Source organism: Cryptomeria japonica, chromosome 7 (genome assembly GCF_030272615.1).
Source record: "Cryptomeria japonica chromosome 7, Sugi_1.0, whole genome shotgun sequence".
Taxonomy (NCBI): Eukaryota; Viridiplantae; Streptophyta; class Pinopsida; order Cupressales; family Cupressaceae; genus Cryptomeria; species Cryptomeria japonica.
Window position 1 is genome coordinate 616,586,745 of NC_081411.1, and position 24,783 is coordinate 616,611,527.

Below are 24,783 nucleotides of genomic sequence, written 5' to 3' on the forward strand. Positions count from 1 at the left end.
ATATCCGATTGTGAATCCCGCCTTGCAATGTCCTGGTGATGTTCATCGTGAAGGTATCATTAACTAACTTGTAGTTACTTCCAGGTGGATGATGCAAATAAACATAAGATTCACAAACTCTGACTTCCCCGGGCCCTCTTCCGATCACTCCTCTGTGAGGTAGTCCTGCATATTCAAAACTCCTGATCAAGGCATATATGATGTACGAGCTCATGTGGAATGACTTGGTAGCCTTCAGTCTTCTCAACTGCACGTCCAAGCAATGGCTAATAATTCTAGCCCAATGAATTGTCCCTTTTCCTTGAACTATCACTTGGATGAAGTAGAACATCCACTTCTCAAAATAGAAGGCTTGAGGAGCCCCTGTAACTCGATTGAGTAAAGTTATCAAATCTCTGTACTCCTCCTGGAAGTCGATCCTATGTGGTGTGTTGGGAATCTTGCTTAGGCGAGGACGACTTTTGAGTAACCAATTCTTATTGATGATGCTCAAGCAAGTGTCTGGATCATCTTCGTACATGGACCTAGCTCCTTCCAAGCTTTTGTAAATCATATCTTTATGTTCTGGTAAATGGAGAGCTTCACTGATAGCCTCTTCTGAAAGGTAAGCCAAAGTGTTTCCTTCCTTGGACACGATTGATCTTGGTTGTGGGTCATAATGGCGGGCACACTCGATCATCAGCTCATGACACTGGACTGCTGGAGGGAAGCCGGCCGCCTTGATAATGCCACTTTCAATTATTCTCCTTGCGACAGGTGATGGCTTTCCAATATAAGGGACCTCTCGAAACTTCTTCACACTGAAGTTTCCCAAGTTGGTATCTCCAATGTTGCTCCACTTTGACACGATCTTGGTCTCCAATTCTTCATTCCTTTGATCTTCCTTCATGAGAGCTGGACGACTAGTGGGTGCTCCCGCCTTTGGGGTCACCATCTTGACACCTACATAACATTTCATAATGAGTAATATATTTTGCAATTTAAACATATAGAGTAGAAAGGAGATTCAAATATTTCAATTAGGAAACTTCATGATAAATCTTTGAATTATCATTTCCTAAATATGGCTACGTAATTTGAAATTCAAAATTTCAACAATTTCAAAATTGAGACTAGGATAAATCTCGCCATACCTCTTCTTGAGAACTAACTCTAAAAAACAATGCAAAATAAGGAAATTCGCTAGGAAAAAGGTAGATCGAAGTCCTCTAGCAAAATGCGCTTCCTTATCAACTTCACCACCTTTAGTCTTCAACGCCTTGAGGAAAATTCGCTCCACCTCTAACCTTCAATAAAATTCGCTCCTCTTAAATCAAATTTCGCACTCCTTCTTGTTCTTCCAAATCGCACTTGAATAAATGATTGAATTATGGGTTAAAATGGTTCAACACACCCCCATTATATAGGCGCTCACCATTGCAATTTCCCATAGGCCGACTTGGTGAAAATAGACCAAAATAAACAAAATTTAATAAAAGAAGAGGCCGACTTTATTAAAATATTAAAATAATACCCCAAGCGCTCTATCTTTTAAATTTAATTTAATAATAATTAATTTTAAATGCCTTTATAATTAAAAATTTTGATTTTTTAAGGCTCAAAATTAATTATTAAATGCTATGCGCACTTATTAAATGTCAATTTAATTTTTTAAATATTTTGGAGTTTTAGCGAAATTGACATTTAATGTGATTTAGAGGACATTGGCGCCTAGGCATGGTAAAAATATCACTTTGTTAAGAATCTCGCCTTGGTCCCTGGGAGAGGGACAGGAGCACCCTTTCATTTTTGGCCTTGTATTTCTTGCTTTTCACGTTCAAAGTCTCTTCCTGGACGTCCAAAATAGCATTTTTATTGGGAACCTTGAGTTTAATTCATTCCTTCTTTGGAAGGAGTGTGCCTTAAAGCACTTTCGCCCTGGTCCCTTGGTGAGGGACAGGAGCGATCTTACCTTTTGTCCTTGGTCCTTGTCTTCCAAATCGCCAATTCATGTGGTGGGGTAAGCAATGATCCTTATTGTCCCTTCAGTGCATTTTCAACTCGTTTTCTCAAGACAAAATGAGCTCATCCAAGGATTTTCGCCCTGGTCCTCCAGTGAAGGACAGGAGCGATTTTTACATTTGAGCCCAGGATCGTTGATTTTTGGGGTCAATTCTTTGTCCATCATCTTTCGAAGGACATTTCCCATCTTGTATCGCCTTGTCTTGGCGTGGCTTTGGAGGAAAATGGTTGATTTTATAGAAATCGCCTTGGTCCTCCAGTGAAGGACAGGAGCGATTTTTAGTCCATAGCACAAATTCTTAACCATATCAATATCTAATTACCTCCAAGGCGTAAAACATCATTCCTTATTCCATCTTGAGTCTTGGAAACGAAAGTAGCATTCCAAAATGTTAGGCTATTAGGCAAATTTGAAGATTTCGCTCTGGTCCCTCGGTGAGGGATAGGAGCGCCCTAGCCAATTTTCATCAAGTTTTATGGTCCTTGCAACTTCATTCTTCTTTGAAGCATTTTAAATAGCATCGCCATCTTGTGCTTTGGCCTGGATTCGTCCAAATTTGGAGGGGAAGACTTGATAATGTGTTTTTCGCCCTGGTCCCTGGGTGAGGGACAGGAGCGCCTAGGCAATTTTGAGCTCACTTATGTTTTGCTAACTTTCCAAAATTATCTTCAATGGATTGATTACGCCTTCCTTCATTCATGTCAAACTTGAAACTTGCTTTTCCTTTGCCAAAAGTTTGTCTTGTGAGAGAATTGCTCTGGTCCCTTGGAGAGGGACAGGAGCTTCCTTTGAAAATCGCTCTGGTCCCTTGGAGAGGGACAGGAGCGCCTATTGCAACTTGGGTTGATTCTCTCCTTTGTAGGCCACTCAAGTTATATTCAATGAATAAAACACACTTCCCTTGACCTCTTCAAATTGCAAAATTACTTAGATCTTGCAAGGATAATGCAAATTTGGAATTCAAGCTCCGGTCCTTCAGTGAGGGACAGGAGCGCCTTTTGTCCTCAAGGCCAAATCTTTTCACTTTTCATCTCAAATTTCCTTTGCTGGGGAAGATATCATCTTTTTACAATCCGTGAACGAGACCCCAAATCCAAAGATGGTCCAAGAAGGTGTGTACAAAGAAAAATCGCTCTGGTCCCTTGGTGAGGGACAGGAGCGAATTCATCTTTCTAGACAAAAAGTTCAACCTTCCATCGCTTTCGACTAAGTCTGGATACTCCATTATGCTCATTTCATCCTTCATTGTATCCTTGGCGCTTCAATTTGATCGATCAAGGCCAAGAATGACTTAAGTAAACCATTTCGCCTTGGTCCTTCAGTAGAGGACAGGAGCGAATTCACCTTAAACCTTCAAAATTTATCATTTCCGAGTCTTCAAAATCTTCAAAATCTTCAATTTACGTCCGATCATCTCCTGGCGACCCTGCACAAAACAATTAAAGGAAGTTAGAGACAGATATGCACCAAATAATATTTTCGCCTTGGTCCCTGGGAGAGGGACATGAGCGATTTTGCCTTTATAAGCCAAAATAACCACAATTTAAATCTTCAAATCACTTCATCATGCAGGGTTAGGTCATCTTCAAGGCCAGGAATCAGTTATCTTGCTTCCAAAATTTGGTCAAAATTTACCCAGACAAAAAAAATGCACAATCCCATCATTAAAATGGTAATACTTAGACCTAACTTGAATTTTGCCTCAAAATCCTGACTGGACCTACCTGAAACATACTTGACTTCCTGGCAAGCTCATCTTATTTCAAAAATTGCAATCTTCGGGAGGATGCTTAATAATCTTTCAAAATTTGACTGGACTTGGCTTGAAAATATCCAAAAGAAACCCTTAAGGCTTAACCCTAGTCCAGACGACTCACTCACTTACTCAAAACCTTAAAAGCAGAGAGAAGAACTGGCAAAACAAAAGCAAAAAGAGGGGGTCCCCATTTGTATGGGGCGATGTGTGAAATGGTCACAACAATAACCAAGCAGGTAATTCATGCAGTCACTTGCCTGAATAAAACTGGTCACAAACCAAATTTGAGGAAGGTAACGAACTCTACCGTTGCAAAGCTAACCGGTGCTCAATTTGAAAACAGATCAATGACAATTGATGATATTCTAGAGCATGACGTGAGATTTGCATACATGATCATTGGGTATAAAGTCTATTAGTTTAGCGGACTGAATTCTGTCTCCGGTACTGCAATTTATGCAGCGTATCAGATGGTAAAAGAAGATATGCAGTATGATTTGTGTTCAGTTCTTCTTGAAGAGCTCTTGAGCAACTTAAAGAAAATAAAAACTGACAAGAAGAATCTATTCAAATTTGGTTCACGGATTGTTTGTTTAGCCTTGTATTTCATGATTGAGATCCTCGGCACAGGCAAAGTCCAATGGGCTTATGACTTACCGGTGGCAACTCAGATCAAACAAGGTCTGCAGAGACTGGGTAACCGAGAAAATCAGACAGCTGCCCTGTGGAGCTTCTTTAAAACCTTCCAAGGCAGAATGAAGAACAAAATAAGAATTCCTAAGGAAGTGGTGGAAAAATATGTTGACACTATTTGTTTCATGGTGGATAAAGACCAATGCCATATGGAGGCAGTAGAGCCTAGAACGGTGTGGATAATGTCAATGGGTTATGAGGTAGATGCTCAAACTCTTGAAGCTTATGCTCAACACCTTCTGAGCAAACCGGTTGACCCATAAGAAGAAAAATTTGGCACCTTCAAGGAGAAAGACATGTAATTGCACAAGAAATTCACACAGTAGGAAAGGAAGAGAAAAGTAGCAAAGATGGCAGAGGCAGTAGTGGAGCAGATGGGTTTCAGCAAAGAAGCCATTAAGAAGGCTCAAGAGAAAGCTCAGATGGAATCTAAGAAGCCTAAGACTGAACCGGTTCCCTCCCAAGCAAAGCCTAAGGAGACTAAGTCTTCCTCTACTCCGGTGAAGTCATCTACAACACAAAGCTCATCGGGGAAATGAGTGTTGAAGCAGAAGGAGAAACCAAAGAGAACTTATGTAGTTGTATCCCTTGTTGCTTCTGAGACAAAGTTAGATGAGGAAGCAGAGAAAGCAAAGAAAGGTGAATTTGTCAGAGTAATTAGGAAACCTTAGTCCGGTAGTGAGCAAAGCAAGAAGACACAATCTGAACCCTCTCTGACTAGCAAGCCTAAAAGAGGAAGAAGGGTAAGAACAAAATTTGATAAGGACCTTGAATCCGGCAAGGTAGAAGGTAAATATACCTTCATTCCTCCGTTAACTACAAAAGAACTAACTGATGAAATTGTTAAAGACGGTAATCTTAAGAACATCAATGTATACTATGATGATTTTGATGAAAATGAGCAAAGGGAAGTTGAGGAAGCTGTTGTGTTGCATTTGCATAATTTCAGCAAGTCTTTAATTGAGTTAGAGTGTAGCATTCCCAAAGATTTGTATAATATTCTTGATGCTAGGAGGCTAACAACAAGCAAATTAGATAAAGAAATGAAAGAGTGTGAATTGATAAACATCAGTGCTTGCATATCTCAAAAAGAGGTTGATAGACTTATGGAGCTGGCCAATCGGAAGGAATTCAGAAGCAAAAATAGAGTAAACATGCTTATGGTTGGTAGGGTTGAAGAAGTGAGAAAAGAAATAGAAGAGATATGGAAATTTTTTCTAAAGAAACAATCGGGTGCCAATCAATGAAGATGAATCTCAGAAGGATGACACCTCTCATCCGGTAGACTAGTCAAAATCCTCCGGTTGATCATCCAGACACAGTGGAGATGAAAGGTGAAGAGGCTCAAGAGACTCCTAAGGATGTTACTGCACCAAGTGGAAACACTGGTGCACAAGCTGAAGAAAAGGAGAAGGATAAAGAAGGAAAGGTTGCAGAAAGAGAAGAGGCAAAGAAGGATAAAGTACATGATAAGGACAAGAGAAGGGAGAGCAGAATATTGACAATGTCCCGATAGTCTTGGCAGTTTGAAGGACAAAGGAAAAAGAATTCTCTCGCAGATCTCTATTAATTTTGATAAACCTCTTGATATCAGACAGATGTCCCTGGTAGAAATGCTAATGGTAGCTGCAGCAGTCCAGGCTCAAGCTAGTTAGGACTTCGTAAAATCAGAGAATGAGGACATGAAGTTAATTGAGATGTCTGTAGGTATTCTTCAGAAGGTGGTACCGGAAGTACAACTAGATCCAAATTCTAACTCCTCCGGTAAGCTCTTACAGTTAATTAACAATATCGGTTCCAATTTTGAATCACTGGAGAAGGCAACCACCAAGAAGGTTTTGGAAAGATACAAGGAGGTGAGAATGCAAACCTTCCAAAAAATGATTGAAGATGATAGGGTCAGATTAAATAAAGGACTGCAGACTTTCTGAAGCATTGAGTGAAGGAGGAAAGATATAGAAGTCATGCCTTTCACTATCCAAATTCACTTTAGATATTGACAAGCAGATCAGTGTTTGCCAGGGCAAGCTTGACAATATATCTCAGTCATTTGATTCTAATGTTGCCCTTGCCAGCAGTGGTGGAGGTCAGGTGATGGCTCTTACTGATCAAATCTTGAGCCTAAATTCAGAAAAAGGAGAGAATTTTGAAGCGGGTAGGCGAACTTCGGAACCTTGTTGCTCCTCGGATGGACACCATGTTGAGTAATAAAGCTGATTGTTTGAAGACAATTACTCAACCTATTCCGTCTGAATTGAAGGATGTAGAGATATGTCTATGTTTTTAGTGCCTTCATCACAGTTTTGGATGACTTGAAGAGTGGTTGGGATACTCACTTAAGATTTTTGAAGACCATTTTTGTAGACATCTTCAAGTATGTATAGTATATCCGGTATACACTCTTGTACATACATTTTTGATTAGCACCCCATCTTTGGCATTGTTGTCAAAGTGGGAGAGTAGAGTGAAAGAAGGATGCAAGTTTTTGGGTTGATATAGGTTTTTGAGTTTTTGATCTAAGGGGGAGCCTTAGAAATTTTGATCTAGTGTACAAGTTTCAACACTTAAGTCATTTTTTGCGAGTGTTGCCATCAATGCCAAAGGGGGAGATTGTTGGCAATTGACACTCATTCGATGGATTTTAGTGCATGGTAATGGATCAGGGTTGTCATTGATGGCAACTCTCCTTGAAAATCCTATCCGGTAGTCATGATTTTTGGTAACCGGTGGAGAAAGTGATTCGGTAATCTATCTTTGGTATTTCATCCGGAAGAATTGCAGTGATTGTGGTGGTGAGATTCATGCATGGGAGGATAGGGCCGACTTGTGGAAATCATTTTGACATCATTTGATGGATCTGCATATGTTTTGGTGATCCGATCTAAGCCGACATCAGGTTAACACATTACATTGCATATTGTGTTGGCCGACTTGATGAATGTTTTATTGTGTGGTTGCGGATATATAAGACTGGTGTAGAAGATCTTTTTGGATAATGGAATGAGCGAGTTGTGATCGAGAAACCGTTTTGGCGTAGTTTCACGTGGACATTCTTGATCCGGTAGCTGATTGAGAGGCAAAACAGAGAAGAGTTGCAGAGGTTATACAATCAAAGCTTTTGCACTTAACCAGAACTCATCCAGGCATTATTTGATGCTGTTTTGGAGTTCAATAACTGTAGTTATCATTGTAATTGATCTGAAAGTCAGTGAGACTTCCATATTGTAATTGAACCTTTGGTTCTAGGCTAGGTTGCCTGTTTGGGTTCGGGTTCGGGTTCGGGTTCGGGCACCGGTTCAGGTTCGAAGAACTGGTACACCAGTACGGCAAAATTTTGAAAAGGGGTTTGGGTTCATGTTGTGACCATTTCACACATCGCCCCATTAGAATGGGGACCCCCTCTTTTTGCTTCGTTTTTTTTTGCTCTCTCTCTGCTTGTTCTTCTCTCTGTTTCAGGGTTTTGAGTGAGTGAGTTGTCTGCCTGGGCTAGGGCTAAACCGTAGGGGTTCCTTTGGATGTTATTCAGGCTGAGTCCAGTCAAATTTTGAAGAATTGTTAAGTATCCTCCCGAAGAATTGAGATGATTGAAATAAGGTAAGCCTTTCAGGGGAGCCAAATAGGTCTTAGGTTAGGTCTAGTCAGGGTTTTTAGGGTGAAATCCAATTTTGACTAAGTGTTAGCATTTTTGAAGGAGAAATTGTGTGTTTTTGCCTGGGTAAGTTGTGATCCATTTTTTGAAGTGAGATGATGCCTGAAACACAGAAATCGCTCCTGACCCTTGCTGAGGGCCCAGGGCGAATTTTATCCTAAGTGCAATTTCTTGTTTTTGATGGACTTGCTAACCGGTTCCTGGCCTTGAAAATGACCTGATTTTGCCTTGTGAAGTGATTTGAGGCTTAAGTTTGAAGCAGTTTGGCCTAAAAAGGTAAAATCGCTCCTGACCCTTGCTGAGGGTCCAGGGCGAAAATATTGTTTAAGTCATATTTGTCACTGACTTTTCTAATTTGTTTTGTGCAGGGTCTCCCGGAAGGATGATTGAACGTCACTGAAGGCGATTGAAGTTTTGAAGGCAGGAAAAGTGATGATTTTTGGCCTAAAAGGGAAAAATCACTGCTGACTCCCAGAGAGGGCCCAGGGCGAGATTTTGATTTCCTTCATTTTGCAATGGAAAGAGACCAAGTTCTGATCATGAATGGAAAATAAATGACTTTCTTCATCCACCTGAAGAAGTTTTGACTTGAAATAATGAAGGACCTTGTTGAAAACAGAAAAATCGCTCCTGACCCTCAGAGAGGGCCCAGAGCGAAAAATCTTATAGGGGTCATTGCTAGCCTTATTTGGTCAATTTGAGATGTCAAAGGCATGATGGAGGATGAAGTGAGCATGATAAAGTATCCAGACTTGATTAAAGATGATGAGATGAAGGAGTTTTGCTCAGGAAAGGTAATGTCGCTCCTGACCCTCAGAGAGGGTCCAGAGCGAAATTCTTTCCAAACACTTTTTTTTGACTTTCTTGGACATGAGAGCTTATTCATAGCATGAAACAAGATGACATCTTCCTTAGCAAATAAATTTTGAGATGAAAAGTGAAGCATTTTGGTCCAGATAGCAAAAATCGCTCCTGACCCTCAAAGAGGGTCCAGAGCGAAATTTTCAAATGTGCATTTTTCTTGCAAGGTCAAAGTGATTTTTATAGTTGGAATGGATGAAGGAAAGCATGTTTTACCCGTTGAATATAATTTGGATGATCAACAAAAGAGGAAATATGCCTAAAACCAAAAAGTCGCTCCTGACCCTTGCTGAGGGTCCAGGGCGAAAATCACAAAAAATGCATGTTTTCTTCAAAATTGTGCTAAGGCAAGGATCGGCTAAGGTGAAGAGACCTCCAAAAGCATGATGAATAATGTTTTGCTTTTGAAACTTGATGATTTTGGTCACAAAATGAAAAATCGCTCTTGACCCTCAGAGAGGGTCTAGAGCGAAAATGTTGAAAATTCTCATTTTTCCTAACAACAACGAAGCAAATTTGGATGGAGAGGTTAAAGCAAGGACGTTGCCTAGTGGTGAATAAAGTTTTAATGAGAAATGATGGAGAATTAAGCCCAATTTGCAAAAATCACTCCTGACCCTCAGAGAGGGTCCAGGGCGAAAAATTTGGAAGGATGATTTTCTTGCTTATTTTGGAGGCCTGAACGTGATCTAGCTTGGTGAAAAAGTGTTTTGAGAAGGAAGTGAAGACTTGTAGTCAAAATAAAAAAAAATCGCTCTTGACCCTCAGAGAGGGTAAGGCAAAAAACATCAAACTTGCACTTTTTCTCTCAAATTGGATGGAGCTAAGTCTGGAAGTCAGTGAGGAAGCCTATTTGAAATGTCTTGAAAAGATTTTGAATGTTGAGAAATGCTAATTTTGAGCAAAAAATAGAAAATCGCTCTTGACCCTTGCTGAGGGTCTAGGGCGAAATTGCCTTTAAGGGCATTATTTCCTTATTTCCTCCAAAATTGTTGATGAATTGACTTGGTAGTGTAAGGAAATGGATCTTAGAAGTGACATTGTGAGTTCAACAAACAAGTTAAGGTGGATTCTAGCTTAAAATTGAAAAATTGCTCCTAACCCTTGGAGAGGGTCCAGGGCGAAATTGACAATTCCACCTATTTTCCTCATGAAAAGTGTCAAAATTTGAAGTGCAACGCCTTAATTGGATATTAGTTTGTCTTCTAGGAAACTTTGAAGTCAAGATGCGAAGTATTCAAGGCTATAATTGAAAAATCGCTCCTAACCCTCAGAGAGGGTCCAGGGCGAAATTATTTGCAAAACTTCATTGAGCCTTGTTCTAAAAATTGATATTCTCCAAATTGCATTAGATCGCCAAAATTGCTAATGTTGAGGCATTTGGGAAATTAAAATTAAATTGGCATTAAATTAAAAGCATTTTGGCATTTAATAAATTAATTTTAAGCCTTGTGAAAATCGAAATTTTGCTTTGGAGGCATTTAAAATTAAAAATAAAGCGCTCAAGGCACTATTTTGCGTTCATTTTGCCAAGTCGGCCCCCTTTTTGGAATTTTATTTATCTTTTACCTCCTTTTATTAGCCAAGTCGGCCTAGAGGAAGCAAGGGGTGAGCGCTCTATATATTGAGGAGTTTGTTTCACATTTTAAATCATTCAATCATTTCCTTAAGTGCGAAATTGGAGAGCTAATTGGAGGAGCGAAATCTGGCTTGCTTGGAGCGAATTTCTTTCAAGTGTTGAAGGCTAGAAGGAAGTGGAGTTTATTCTTTTGCAAGCTAGAGGAGGCGCAATTCGTTCAAGAGAAGGCTTTGATCTACACTTTGCCTAGCGAAATTCATCTATTTTTACATCATTTCTTAGAGTTTAATACTCGAGGAGGTATGGCAAAATCATCTTGACACCCTTGTTTAAGGTTTGATTTTTGGACATTTGTTTTGGAAAAATCTAAGTATTGCATGGTTAATTAGGAAATGATAACTCAAGATTTATCATGAAGTTTCCTAATTAAAATCTTAAATCTTCCTTTTAAGTTTAATTTCTAGACTTCAAGATATATTACTAATTTTGAAATGTTGTGTAGGTGTCAAGATGGCAACTCCAAAGGCTGGAGTATCTTCAAGTTGGCAGGCTCTCCTCCAAGAAGATTAGGCAAGGACAAGAGCGACCTCCTCCAGTCTAGCATCGACAAGGACGGCCTTCTTCGGTCAAGCATCATCAGGAATAACTTCTTCCAATCCAGCATTCCAAGGCGAGGTACATCAATCGTCCTGCACATCAAAGAAAAAAGAAGTCAGAGCAAGGGTTCGTTGAAGAAGCAGATAGTTTCAGAAGAGTTAATTAAAGCTAGCTTCTTAGCAACATCAAATTGGCATCAACCAAGTGTCAGACGAGGTGGCATCCCAGTCATCACTCCTCCAGTCGGATTGGTCCACCTCTACATGTCCAAATTCAATGAACCTAACTCATGGGAGGTGGCACAAACTTCTATGTACCTACCCCAGCTATCTATTGGTCGAATTTTTCGGAGAAGACATGTGTCCTAAAAATGTAATTTTATCATTGGTCAAGCATTAAATGCTATGTAATGGTTGTAACAAACCCTAATTAGGGTTTTCATTGTAGAATCTTGGCCATTGATCTCAAATTGATCTTAGCCATTGAATTGTATTATGGGCACTATATAAGCCTCGACTCTTCATTTGTGAAAGGCTTATAATAGAAAAGGAGATAGAGAATAGAAGGTAGTTAGGGAATAGTTAGTCAGTCGATAGAATAGCAATTAGAGTAGAATAGGAGGACAAGGCAAGAAATTGTTGCCATTGATTGTAAACAAACTCCATTTTCATTGAAGTAATGGTGAAGTGTGTCGTTTCTTGCAATATGCATGGTTTCTTGTTGAATCTTCAATTCTAGATGGTAGATGATTAGATCGAATGAAGGAAATTGTTGAATGCACCTGTGTGGAATCCGTCTAATCCAAACCACTAGCCTCTTGCTGATGGTAAGTGCGCCTTGCGTGGTCAACTGGAACAAATGAGCTTAATCATAAGTCGTTACACGTCTATTGTTTCATGCATTTTCTTGAATGGTGATCATTGTCAGATGGTGTACGATTTAAATATATTAGAAGCATCCCTTAGAAGATCGCATTGAGTTGGTGTTGAATTGTTCAGCCTGATGGTGAGACCCAGCCCAGTAGGAATCCACCTAGTCATTCATCCATCTTCTCGCATTCTAGGTAGTAGAGTAGACTTCTTGAACCTTGCATCTTTTGCCATTTGTTTGTCTTTCAGTTAGTTAGTAGGACTTGTGATTCCAGCAAATCAGACATTCAGGTCATTGAAGTGTAAGTCCCCTTGTGATTCCAGCAAATCACATCATACCATAGAGAGCTTATCCACACGTAGAGATCCTACAGCAAAGAACCTTGAAGTCATCCCGATTGATCCTTTTCGCGACATCTTCAGCATTCGGAGACTTTATTCAAGAGAGGATAAGGTACCTTTAGGTATTTTATTCTGTGTTTGGTCGTGTACAAAATACACATCAACAGTTCGTTAGTACAAAAACATGTAAATTATATATATATGCAGCCTATAAGCATGAATTAAGATTAGCATGCCACTTAGCATCATATAAACAACAAAACCAACATAAACTTGTAATCATAGCATCATGATCATACCATAACAACATCATATACATCAAGTTTAATATCAAAATGATAAAATATTCAAGTATCATTGTTTCAACTTTCAACAATTTAAAGTTTGATCATCAAATGGATTCTCTAATTCATCATCCTCATTCTCCTCCTCCTCATCATTGACATTGACATTGGATGAATCAATGCCAATGCCAATGACACTTGTACTTGCACTTTAAGTTTGCTCGCTATCTGAGTCATCAAATGCAACAAGTTGAGAATTGAATTTATCCAAATCAGTATGTTTTGGCTCCATATCCCACATTTTCGTTTCCTCTTGCTTGTAGTCATGTTGCTTGTGTGAAATGAGCAAAGTTAATGTTTTAAAACTCACTTTTAGGGTCATTTTAATTTTTTTTGTGGTGGAATTCAAAAAAAATTAAATTTTGCAAAAAAAAAAATCCATTTTTGGGTTGTCAGACCCCTGGGTTCAACTTGGGTCCTCTTGGGTTCGAATTGGGTCCTCTTGGGTTTGACCTGGGTCGTCTTGGGTTCGACTCTGGGTCCTCTTGGGTTCACCCTGGTTCGAACTAGGCCTGTGAACCACGAACCCTGTCCGAACCACAGGCGAACCGAACCCGAACCCTGAACCAAAACCGTACCGGACCAGTACCAGGGGTCTAGGGGGCCGAACCCGGTAACTCAGGTTCTAGGTAGTGTGCCTGAATGCAAGTGCATTCCCCTCATGTAATATTTATGTACTTCTGATCACAATATATGAATATTGTGGGTTTCATCCCATCGTGGTTTTTCCCCTTCCGGTTTCCATGTAAAAATCTTGGTGTTATGTTTTTGTGGCTGTTTATCTTGTGTTTCTGCATTTTACTTTCTTGCATTTGCTTCCAGTGGTCTAAGAATAAGTTTGAAAGTTTATTTATCGGTAGAACACTGATTCACCCCCCCTCTTAGTGTTCCTTGATTCCAACAAAACAGACCAATAGTTAGACAAATGGAGACAAGTAGATAGACAAACCGACAGACAAACAAACAAACATATAGACGGTAGACATATAGACAAACAAACAAATAGAAAGTAACCTACTTATGATATAGACCGACAGACAACAGAGAGAGAGAGAGAGAGAGAGAGAGAGAGAGAGAGAGAGAGAGAGAGAGAGAGATTGTTGGAGCTTCAATATTAGGAGTCTTAGGAGTCTGTATTATTTGTAGGCCAAAGTATTCATGAAAACAAATCATGATGTTTTCAATTATCCAATTTTATGGTCAAGTTTGATGAAGGGCAGCTGAATCAATTAGGTGTGATTGTTAGAATGCATGATTGGGAGTAAGAATATATCTCTGTTTGGGAGGATATATGGCCATGATTCATTTGATTCCTAATCTTTTGAGTGCAAATTCTGATGTACTTAGTGGAAGTAACAATGTGTGAGTTCCATGTTAGTACCCTTGCTCATTTCATGGGAAAGGTGTTATGATTGTGGTGATATAGATTGTTTTGAACATTTGAGGGATATAGAAATGAGATCTTTGTTGCAAGCAATGGTTTAGGATATGGAAATTGTGTTTGGTCTTCATGAGAAATATGGTGCCTTGCTATTTCTCCTGTCTGCTGATTTACAACATCAAACCGTGGCATGAGGATTGAGTAAACATCAATAGGTCCCTTTATACAGGTATTACATCAGATTAGGAGGATGAAGGTCCTTGCATTATTTAGTTGCGAATAGTGATATAACTTAGTGCATTACTAAACTAAGTGATTGTTAACAATGCAACTTATATTGTTTGTGCTTGTGATGTCCCCATATTGTCAAATAGTAATAATCTGTATCTGAATGTGCTTATGTATTAATTATTTAATTATGAGTTATTTTTTCATTCAAATTAAAGATTTGAATGAACTACTTAAATAATGAATTGATTATTATATAATAATAATATTTCTTAACATACCAATAAAATCAGAAATAAATAAAATAATAAATTAAGAACATAAATACACTATTAATTAAATAAGAATAATTATTATTAGTTAATTATTTATGGTATTACTATTGAATCATTATGATTCTTATGTCATGAGTGTGACTGCCACCGATTAAGAAAAAAACGGGGTCGCTGCCACTGAAGGGTGGCTTTCCACCACCTACGGAGGTAAATAAATAGCCTCCATGATATTGAAGAGGACACGGAATAGCAAGTGAGGAAAAAAGGCATCGAATAATAAGGAAAGAATAGTGCGGATTGGTGGATATAAGCAGATTGCTGTATCTGCTACCATCGGTATGCTTATTCATAAATTGTTATAGCATTGATGCTTCTTCTGAGAACTGTTCTGCAGCTATATTATTCTGCAGTTATATATATTTATAATAGTGTCTGAAAAATAAATGAAAGTATATATATATATGGGTGTGGGTATGTGTAATGTCTTGATCAGAAAAATTAACAATATTAGATTTTAATTCAGAAAGAACTCTTAAGGTAATAAACATTAAAAAGAATATGTATATACTATTCATTCTTGCTGCTATTATCAGTATTTAAGAAGATGGGGGATGAGATGTTCCAAAAAGGGGCAGTCTAAATCCAAGCAATAGTTTAAGTCCCAAGATAGGGTGGGGATCAGCGACCCATAAGCCTTGAGGGTATATACCCAAGATAGGTAAGGGCTTGGATCTGTAAACTTTGAGGGAACCTATTGTATTTGGTCTCTAAACGCTTTGGTAACATACATAGACCCCTCTCCCTTAAATCTGAAGTAGTAGCAGGGTCTGATATCTATATTAAGAACTATGAATAATGAAATTAATCTTCTAATGAGGAAAATGAATAAGCACTTATTAATAACTAATAAATTGAAGAATATCAATGACTGGCTTCATAAATAGTCTCTCAATCAATTTTAGCATATTGAAATAGATTAATTATGTTAATCAGGTAGGGGACATTACAGTGCTCATATCCAATTAGATAAGACAATCTAATCTATTTACTTTGTTCGTATTAAAAAGCTAGATGATCTAGCATCACTTCATTAGCTGCAGCCTCATAGTTGATTGTACTTCATAGCAGCTAGCTTCATTGGCTTTGCCTGCTTTGTCTTACTTTGTAGCTTGATACTGTAGTTTGTGTGTGTAACTGATTTTAAGGGTTTGAACTTTGAAGTCAAATTATGCAGTAATGCACTATGTAGTGTGCATTGTAATTAGTGTCATGCCCCCTTCTCAAGTGTAAGCCCAATGAAGACCCCCAGACTATTATTTTATTTTCCATAGGCCGATGGGGTTGTGCAAAGGTAATAATTCAATAATTTAAGTTGTCGAAAAAGTAATTTTAAGTTGTATTAAGGGCAATTTATGTTTTAATATTAAATAAAAGGTTATTTTAAAAGTGGGACCAAAAGTGTTTTGTTTATACATGTTTGTGCTCCCAATGCAATTGCAGAAAAGATGTTGCAATGGCAACACATAGAATCTATGATTTGTTCCTTTCCTGCCATTCCTATCCTCCTCCTTGGCGACAATTTCAATACCATCCTTAATTTACAAGAAAAGCAGATGGCTCTTCACATTTGGATTCTAGCTCCTCCACTGTGGCTAGCTACATACAATCTCTTAACTTAGTGGATGTTCTTACTAGTAATGGGGTGATTACATGGTCCAATAAACGACAAGGCCCAAAATGCATCTTGGAATGTCTCGACCAATTTCTTTTGTTGGAAGAATGGTGGTTAAAGGAATGCATTCTTAATTCCTAGATTTTAAACAACATTGGTTTTGATCAGCAGCCAGCTTCTTTGGAGATGGGTAAATTACTTCCGTGTTATGCTCCTTTCCGATTCCAATTGATGTGGCTTTGTCATGAAAACATAGCTTGACTCATTCAACAATAGTGGTTGGAAGGTAAACCTACATACGGAACACATGTTTGCTTATGTTAAATGTTTAAAATATCTCAAGGTCGAATAAAAAAATTCGAACTGGATTGAATTTGGTGATGTCAAGGAGAAAAAACAACAAATCCTTGCACAGCTCGAAGAGATCAATTGGAACCTTAGAACTTCCGGTAGTGCTGAAGGTTTGTTTCATAAATAACTCCTTTTGAAAGTTTCTCTTCGAGAATGGGACACTGGAGGCAAAAATCTAGAATTTAGTGGTTAAAGGATCGGACACTGGAGGCAAAAATCTAGAATTTAGTGGGTAAAAGAAGGTGATAAAAATTCTACCTTCTTTTATAAATCTTTGTGGACTCGACAACCTCATAACTACATTAACGTTCTTACTATGCAAGATGGGAAGAAGTAGTACTCTATGAAAGTTATGTGCTAAGCAATATTTCTAGCACTTATTTACAGCCCAACCTTGGATGAGATGGCCCAATCGACAGTATTAGATATTCTTCCTAGAACTATTTATAATTATTTCTGATATTGCTTATTCTGTCCAGTAATAATGCAATAATCTTACTATTGATTGCCTTGTAATTTTTTGTGTGATTTAGTGCCAAAAATAACATAAAATTTGTCGTTGTTTTCAGTATTGTAAGTCTGGATGGCTATGCTACCATGGCATCAATGAACTAATTTTATTTCTAGTAATGTAATGTCAATCTGTGCAGTTCACTGCCAAATTTAATATTAAGTTTAGAATTGTTTTGGAAGGCTTGCTGCTAGTACTAGTTTCAATTATTTCAGATATTAGCTTGTAATCTTGAAGGATTGCTCTAGAATAAATGTTTCATTGTTTCTAAAATTTAATAGCAGTTGCAAGTGTGGCTTGCTGCCAATAAGTATTAAATTATATTATTATTCTAATGCTTTCACTGTATGCTGTCATTTTGCTTACATCAGGATCTTGGTAATCACAAGGTGTTAAAGGTTTCATACATTATCCTTTGTGAAGTTGCAAATATCGAAACATTTTTGTTTGGGACATTACAAAAAAATGAGAATAAAAAACCCAAGGAAATATCTATCAAATTGCTCTCCTATTGTTGATAAATCCTTTTAGTGACCCGACAATCACTTCACACAGCTGAGATTCAAATTTCTGAAGACAAAAGTAACAATCAAATCCAGAACATTTGGGTTTTATACCTGTATTTTATTTTTTTCTGTTTTTCTGCCAGCTGAATCTGTTTATCAGACTCCCCGAGTCTAACTAAATTTCATCAAATAACTAGTAATTTTTTCAGCAGGTGTGGCTCGTGAGTTGTGGGTAAGTTAGTTACACAGCTATAAAACCAGGAGTCCATCGGCATGCCATTGGCTTTAGTATTTAAGATTATATGCCAAAGATAAGATACAAATAACTGAATGTATTCTTATAAAATTTAAAGCTAGAGTGGATGTCAATGTGAGCATTAACTAACCCACTTAGCTAGAGTTGGCGCGATAATTTGTTCACTACCGGGCTGACATACAAATGGATCTGGATCTGTTTTGAAGGAGAGGGTGGTGCCTTAAGCAATTGATGTATTGCTCGAGTCATATCTAATATCTGACAACAGTATTGATGTGTGTTTCTCTATGAATCACTCTTCTAACCCAAATACAATGGAATGTTGGTGGGGTCATTAAAGTTTCTATGTCAATTGCTTTAATTTTAAGTATAATGTTAGAGTTTCAAGTTTCATAAATTTTACTGGGGTAGCATGTGTCAATTGAGAAGATTTTGGAATGTGATATTAATATTAGTTCACAATATAAAGAAAAGTGCTTGAAGACATTTCAAATATGCTATTCTACTCTATAGTTCGAGCAAGATATACAGAGACCTGAATGGACTTTTAGTGTGCCTCTGCAGCATGTTTAGTCTTAATGCTTGTCTCTTGTCATCTTTTATAACAGAATAATGATTGAAGTTGTATTTATAATTTTATTTAATACTGAGGACAGGTTTCAATGGGTTCGGGGACAATCACTGCATATTCACTTATGAGTTTGGAAGCCCGTGGAATTCTATTTGTTGCACCAGGAACAGAGGTTTTTATCTACCTTTTCTTTTCATAGAAAAAAGTATCTCTAGCTATTCACAACCATAGTCTATGAGAGGTGTATGAATCATTCTTGCAAACGAGTACATGCAAAGATATTCATTGCACTAAAATTACAAATTAATATCATTTTGATTAGCAATGAGAAGGTTTCTTTTTCTTTCATTTGTTGCATTTTGAAATAAATATCAATCATGCACTTCCAAGTCAATATTTCGAAGATATTACTTGTACTCCGGTTTTGGTAAGCTTGTATGAGAGTTCTGCATTCAATTTTAAACTGTTACTAGATTTGACCTAACAAGTTATAATTTTTGGTTTATAGTTTGAACTTCTGAGCATAGGAAGTAATCTTAGGATTCATATAATTACATTTATTTTTTCATAAAGCTCATTTGATTGACATAACTGTTTCATAGAGTCTGCTAATGATTTCCAGTATAAGTCTCATCAAATGCCCATTATTGTTTTTTGAGTTTGAAAATGTCACTGTTAAAAACTTTACCATGGTTAACTGTATTTTCAGACTTATGATGGAATGATAATCGGGGAACATTCACGGGACGCTGATCTTGATGTATGTTTCTACCACTCTAACCTGATCTTTTTTTTTTCAACTACTTACAAGTGAACTGCCATGGTACGCAAGGTTCTGCTAAAGAACATATAGATTTGAGGTTAACAAGCATAAATTATTCAGAAACCTGTAACTATGTTTTACAGGTGAATCCCGTAAAAGCAAAAGAGCTGTCTAATATGCGTTCTGCAAACAAGGACGAAAATGTCCGTTTAGCACCCCCGCGTCAGGTATGCCTACAATTATTTATTATTCTGTTTTGCCTTCCTTTCTATTCTGTGATTGATATATTTATGTTTCAATTTATTCTTTTAAACCCCTTTCCACAGTTGAATGGTGACAGGTGAGAAGTCCTAGACCCATTTCCATTGCTGTTGTCATGAATTTCTATATCGCATTAATGATGATAAAACTGACTTAACTAGTTATGAAAATTTTAAATAAAGAAATATTCGTATCTACTTGGTCTTTAGAATCAATACTGCTGCTTTTGTCTGCTGCGCCTGCTCAAAAAGATTTGCCTGGGGCATTTACCCTCTTTTGAAACACAACAATACCATTCGTGCATTAATCTGAAAATAATATTGACTTCTGTTTTTTTGCTTTCTTATAAATTACGAAGTTTCATTGATATATTTTCACTTTTATCACATAAGAGGTGATAGCATTCTCTTGCAGGGATGAGTTTGATTCCATCGATGAATCTGAATATTTTTTGAAGCCAATGTGACTGTTAACTGAAATGTTAGGTTTTTCCAATTCAAGGACTCTGACCTGTTTTTCGAACCTTGTTGTGGGTTAAAGCATTACAAGTTTTGTTTTAGAAAGGATTTGTTTTATTATTAATTCCTGTTTGATTGAAAGATGCATTTTTCACGTGTTTAACGAGTTGATGCTTCTATATATTTCAAGAGTGCTATTAGTATACTTATGTGTTATTCTTATGTGGGTGCAATTTCTTAGAAAATCATGTAACAAGTTTTGGAACCGAGGAACTGATTATTTTTGTTTTCAGATGACCCTAGAGGAAGCGATTGGATATGTTGCTGCTGATGAACTCATTGAGGTGGTTCCTGACATCCAGTATAGCTTAAGCATATACTTGCTACCTTCTAACATAGATGTGTCCACTGATTGTTGGATGTAGAATTTGTTGGTTGCAATCTTTGTAACTAGTGGCATGCATTTTTGTACTTCTGTTACCAATTAAAGTTCTTTCTACAATCTTTTTTGTTCTTTGTGACAAATTTGTGAGCATTTTTCGTCTGCAAAAATGCTCACATTTTAATGCATTCCTAACTATTTTGGTAATTGACAAATGTGACGACTGTATTTGCAGGTAACCCCAAAAGCTGTGCGCTTGAGGAAAAAATATTTGGATGTCAACAAACGAAAATCAATGCGACGTATGATCAAGGAATGATATCAGAAGTGCAGATATCTGTGCATTGACTGCACAGATTTTTTGAACACAACCTACTTTCGTATAAGAGTTCCACATGCAAGTACAAGATTAAGAGAGATTTTTGGTGGGCAGTTCATTGATATGTGCTTCATTTTTCTCGAATAACATTGAGATACTGACATTTATTTCAAAATTCTTTTAGAAAGGAAGAAATTCACTTTGTTATAAATGCGCCTTGAGCTAAGAAGAAGCTGATGTCTACATTGGAGAAGCTGTAATATGATATGAAAAATAAAATTTTCAAAGTGATCTATTGGTATGTACCCATATTTCTGAAGAACTCGTTTAGAAGGAAAATAATCCTGTTTGTTGTAGATGCTCCAAAGGCTGAAGGGAAGCTTAGACTAGGTTGAAGAGGCCGCAGTGTAATATCAATTAAAAAAAATAAAATTAACAGAGATATCGACCTTATACCTTTTCTTTGGCAGCATTCATTGCAGCCTGCTGTATGTATCTCAGACATTTTTACCTCTTCAAATTTGCAATAATTTGCCTCAATATCTTTCATGTCTAAAATGCAGCTATGCACCTTTAGTTTTGTTTTAAAGTTGGTTTAAAGCACACAAAGCTAATATACCTCTCGAAGCATGCAAAAATTGGAAGTATTATATAAGAAGTGCAAAGTTAAATTTACGATCCCAAATTTTCTTTGGAAACATTTTTTGATCATTGCATGAACGTTTGGCCTTTGTTAATAGATTTTATATTTTCTGATTTCTGCTACAAGTATACTTAAGAATTACGTTCTTTTCATAGCCTGACTTTCTTCACAAATAATTCAAGTGGAATGTACGTGCAAGCATTGTAGTTGCAACCGACACATCACTATCAAGATAGAATAGCGAAACAGGGTTTACACATTTCAACTTGTGTTGTATCATTGTACTGACATTTTTCTATCTCTACTGTTATGTAGCTTAACTTCAAGTGTAAAGAAATATACAAGACTATCAAAATATATAATGAATTTTATGATTAAGGGGATTACTAATGATTTAGGGAATGCTATTGAATTAAATAATATAATTAAAAAAATATGAAAATGTGTGATGGTTACTCAACCCCGCTCGCACACACACACATATGCATATATGTATGTATATATAGGTATGCATATATGTATATGTAAATGTAAATGTATATATGTGTGGGTGCGCATGCAATGTTGTATATGGAAATTTTGGCATAAAAATCTCTTAGGTGATAAGAGCACAACATATAGTGGTCATTGGAGAATAGGCATATAGTGTATCTTTAATTAAAGATATCAGTTATATCTTGGATGGTTGTTGGCCAGAGCGTAGAGAATTGTGTGCAATAGTTTCCTCCATGCAAGCATTAGCTTAAGGGTCACTGTGACTAATTATCAAGGAATCCAAAGTTAATTTTCAAAGAATCTCTAGATATTTATTTTACATTCGAGATTAATAAAAATATAGTTCACAACATTCTTAGTTAATTGGTTGTTTTTATTTATTTATGGTAAACGTATTCGATTAAAGCTATAAATTAGAAGGGCCAAATGCATACAAAGAAGCGAGAAAAATGCCCTACAACCACCTAGAGCATGAAACACTAATATCATAAGACAAAGTCAAGCCACAATATCCCACCAAAGAACAAATTATCCTCCTAAGGTGGTTTATATGCAAAAATCCTTAAAGAGCTTTGTTTTGATTTAGCTTTACAACGCTTTTCCAAATTAAACCCTTTTTGGATGGGATTGGAAAGGTCATATGACCATATAGGAGATAAATCTTTTTCCTTGCAAGAGAGCAATTAGCAAAGAGGAGTATGAATCATAGCCTCATTTGAACAATTACATCTCTCTTTCAAAGAGGAGTCTCAAAAAGCTTCTTGTCTACAACAAGACAATTCAAATCATACAACCTCGAGGGGACACAAGGGTTGGAGGGAAATTGCACATTCTTAGAATGTTTGTGGTTACTCAAGGGAAAACCACACACAACAATAGCATCTCTCATCTTGTGACATTTGTGATGCATGACAAGGGATCCCTTATAATCAATCTACTTAACCTAATCTCAAAGCTTTGAGGAAAGAGTGACTAAGGAAGGGATTTGCTTGTTGATCGCAATGTTAACATAAAATCTAATAGATATGAAGCACTATCTAGGTTTGGTCACCTTATCAAACATAATGAGATCATCAAGAGAGCTAGAAGTGACAATCCAGACTTCATCTGATTATTCCAACATTAGGCCAAAAAGTGTAACTTGCATTGGAACTTTTTTATTGCCAACATTGTTGAGTTCCAAACTTATTTCCCACTTCATAAGGAAGAGGCATTATATGTCAAGAAACAACATACCATCCTTCAAGGTTTGGAGATAGTCATCAAAGGAGAAAGGAGTGTTGAAGAAACCATTGGATATAACAATAACCTCTAGCTCATCTTTGGATTTCCACTTCTTCCAAGATTTGAAATTGTACACCTTTCCTAACAACCAAAAACTTCCCTACAAGAGCATTAACCTACATGGAGGTTGATTTGTCAATAGCCTTGACAAGAATTTTAATATATTATTTTTGAAAAGTGTAGAAGTACCATTGCTAGGAAGAGTTATCGTCCTTGAAATAGAGGGGACAAAGGTCTAGTCATTGTTGGAAAGAAGAGGGGGCACATCAAGAGCAGATAGAGGGCGAGCACCCCTTAGACCTCAAACCCACCTCACACAACATGTTCCTGTTTGTAGGGCAAGATGAGAATAGGAAGCCTTTCTTAAGGTCTTGACTAGAGGAGCCTTAAACTCACCTTGTAGAGATCGTGACAAAACTTGCTTGCATGTGAATTTCTTGGATGAAGTGGCAAAGCCAATGCTTGTGCACACATGTAACTAAAGGTCCAACAATTTGATATCTTCCTCAAAAGCTAGAGGATTTCCTCATACGTCTAAATATGAGTCTCCACCATGACCATCCTCATCATCCTCTCTTAAAAACTCCCCCCTCTTGCTTGATGCTTGTTCAAACCTTTGTCCTACCTACCTGACACCATCGATTTAATGATCTTAATTGATTGTTTGTCATTTTATTTTAATATTTAGATCTTAATTTTATTGTTTTTTTTTACCTATACACCTTAATTAAAAAAACCCAACGCTCATAAAAATGGTTAGTGAGATACCAACCATTAGTTGTGAACTAGTCAACCAAAAATATAGGCAACTTCCATTGAATGAATGATTTTGATGACATGCATGAGACTAAACAATCTAAGGGACCAAGGAATAGCAGTACTAAATTTTCTTCATACTCCTTTCGATGTCGAGTCTTCTGCTATGGATCTTGACTAGGAGGCTAGCAAATTGGTTAATTTTATCTTCATCAAATAAATGATGCATGTTATCAACCTTCAAACTGTTTTCATACTAAGTACAGGTATCCTCATAGGTTGCGCATTCCATGACAAAGTGTCATTTTGTCTCCATCAAACCCTTATTGCAAAATATGCAAGTTCTCTCTTCCCAAACTTCCTTGGGTATCTTCCACCCACCAGTCTCGCTTCTAAGATGAAACAATCTTGTCCTCAATTGTGCGACTAACAACCTTTCTTTTCCTTTAACAACTGACCCTAAATATGTTCTTTCACCATGTTCACAAGTTGGGTTAAACTCTTTGATGTAGTATGTTTTTTTTTCACCCAATGTGATTAGTCCACATGGCAGTCCTAAATTTTCCTGTCACAAATTTTTTTTTTCTTCATTGGCAATGGGACATTCATGCAACTCGATGTTCCACTTGCTTAGTCATTTTTTGTTTTTCTTTATCCAAGTTTTCTTCCTATGGTCTAGATCCTCCTCCATATCTATTTTGGGTTAACATTGGTCATCCATGTTTTCAACCTTCTTTAAATAACTTATTAACCTAGTTATTGCTATCCCCTCCAACGATAAAGTACCTACTTCAGCCAAAACAAAATCATATGGGATTGCGGTTTTAACTTTGAGATTGCTTGTTATTAGATGCTTCTCGATTCTTTCTAACTATCTCCAACTGCAATTTGGCATGTACCCATAAAGGGTAATTAGCATAACCAACAAACAAAAAAGAGTTCTTTTGGTTTTCCAAACTCAAAGTTCAACTTTTTTGCA

General features: G+C 37.2%; 1 protein-coding gene across 2 annotated transcripts in view; it reads left to right on the plus strand.

The window, feature by feature from the left end:
- The window catches only part of LOC131035831 (uncharacterized), a 198,350-nt gene extending 177,184 nt beyond the window's left edge, over positions 1–21,166 (plus strand). Inside the window, exons 15-20 of one of the 2 annotated variants that reach the window (XR_009358328.1) lie at positions 18,529–18,615; positions 19,153–19,203; positions 19,350–19,433; positions 20,219–20,269; positions 20,543–20,742; positions 20,774–21,166. Coding sequence is in view for 1 of the 2 variants with exons in the window: in XM_057967557.2 (XP_057823540.2) it covers positions 18,529–18,615; positions 19,153–19,203; positions 19,350–19,433; positions 20,219–20,269; positions 20,543–20,626 (357 nt within the window). In the remaining variant the exon portion in view is untranslated. Of the gene's footprint in view, positions 1–18,528; positions 18,616–19,152; positions 19,204–19,349; positions 19,434–20,218; positions 20,270–20,542 lie in introns of both variants that reach the window. The other variant, XM_057967557.2, reaches the window with a different exon arrangement.
- The last annotated feature ends 3,617 nt before the right edge of the window (positions 21,167–24,783 follow it).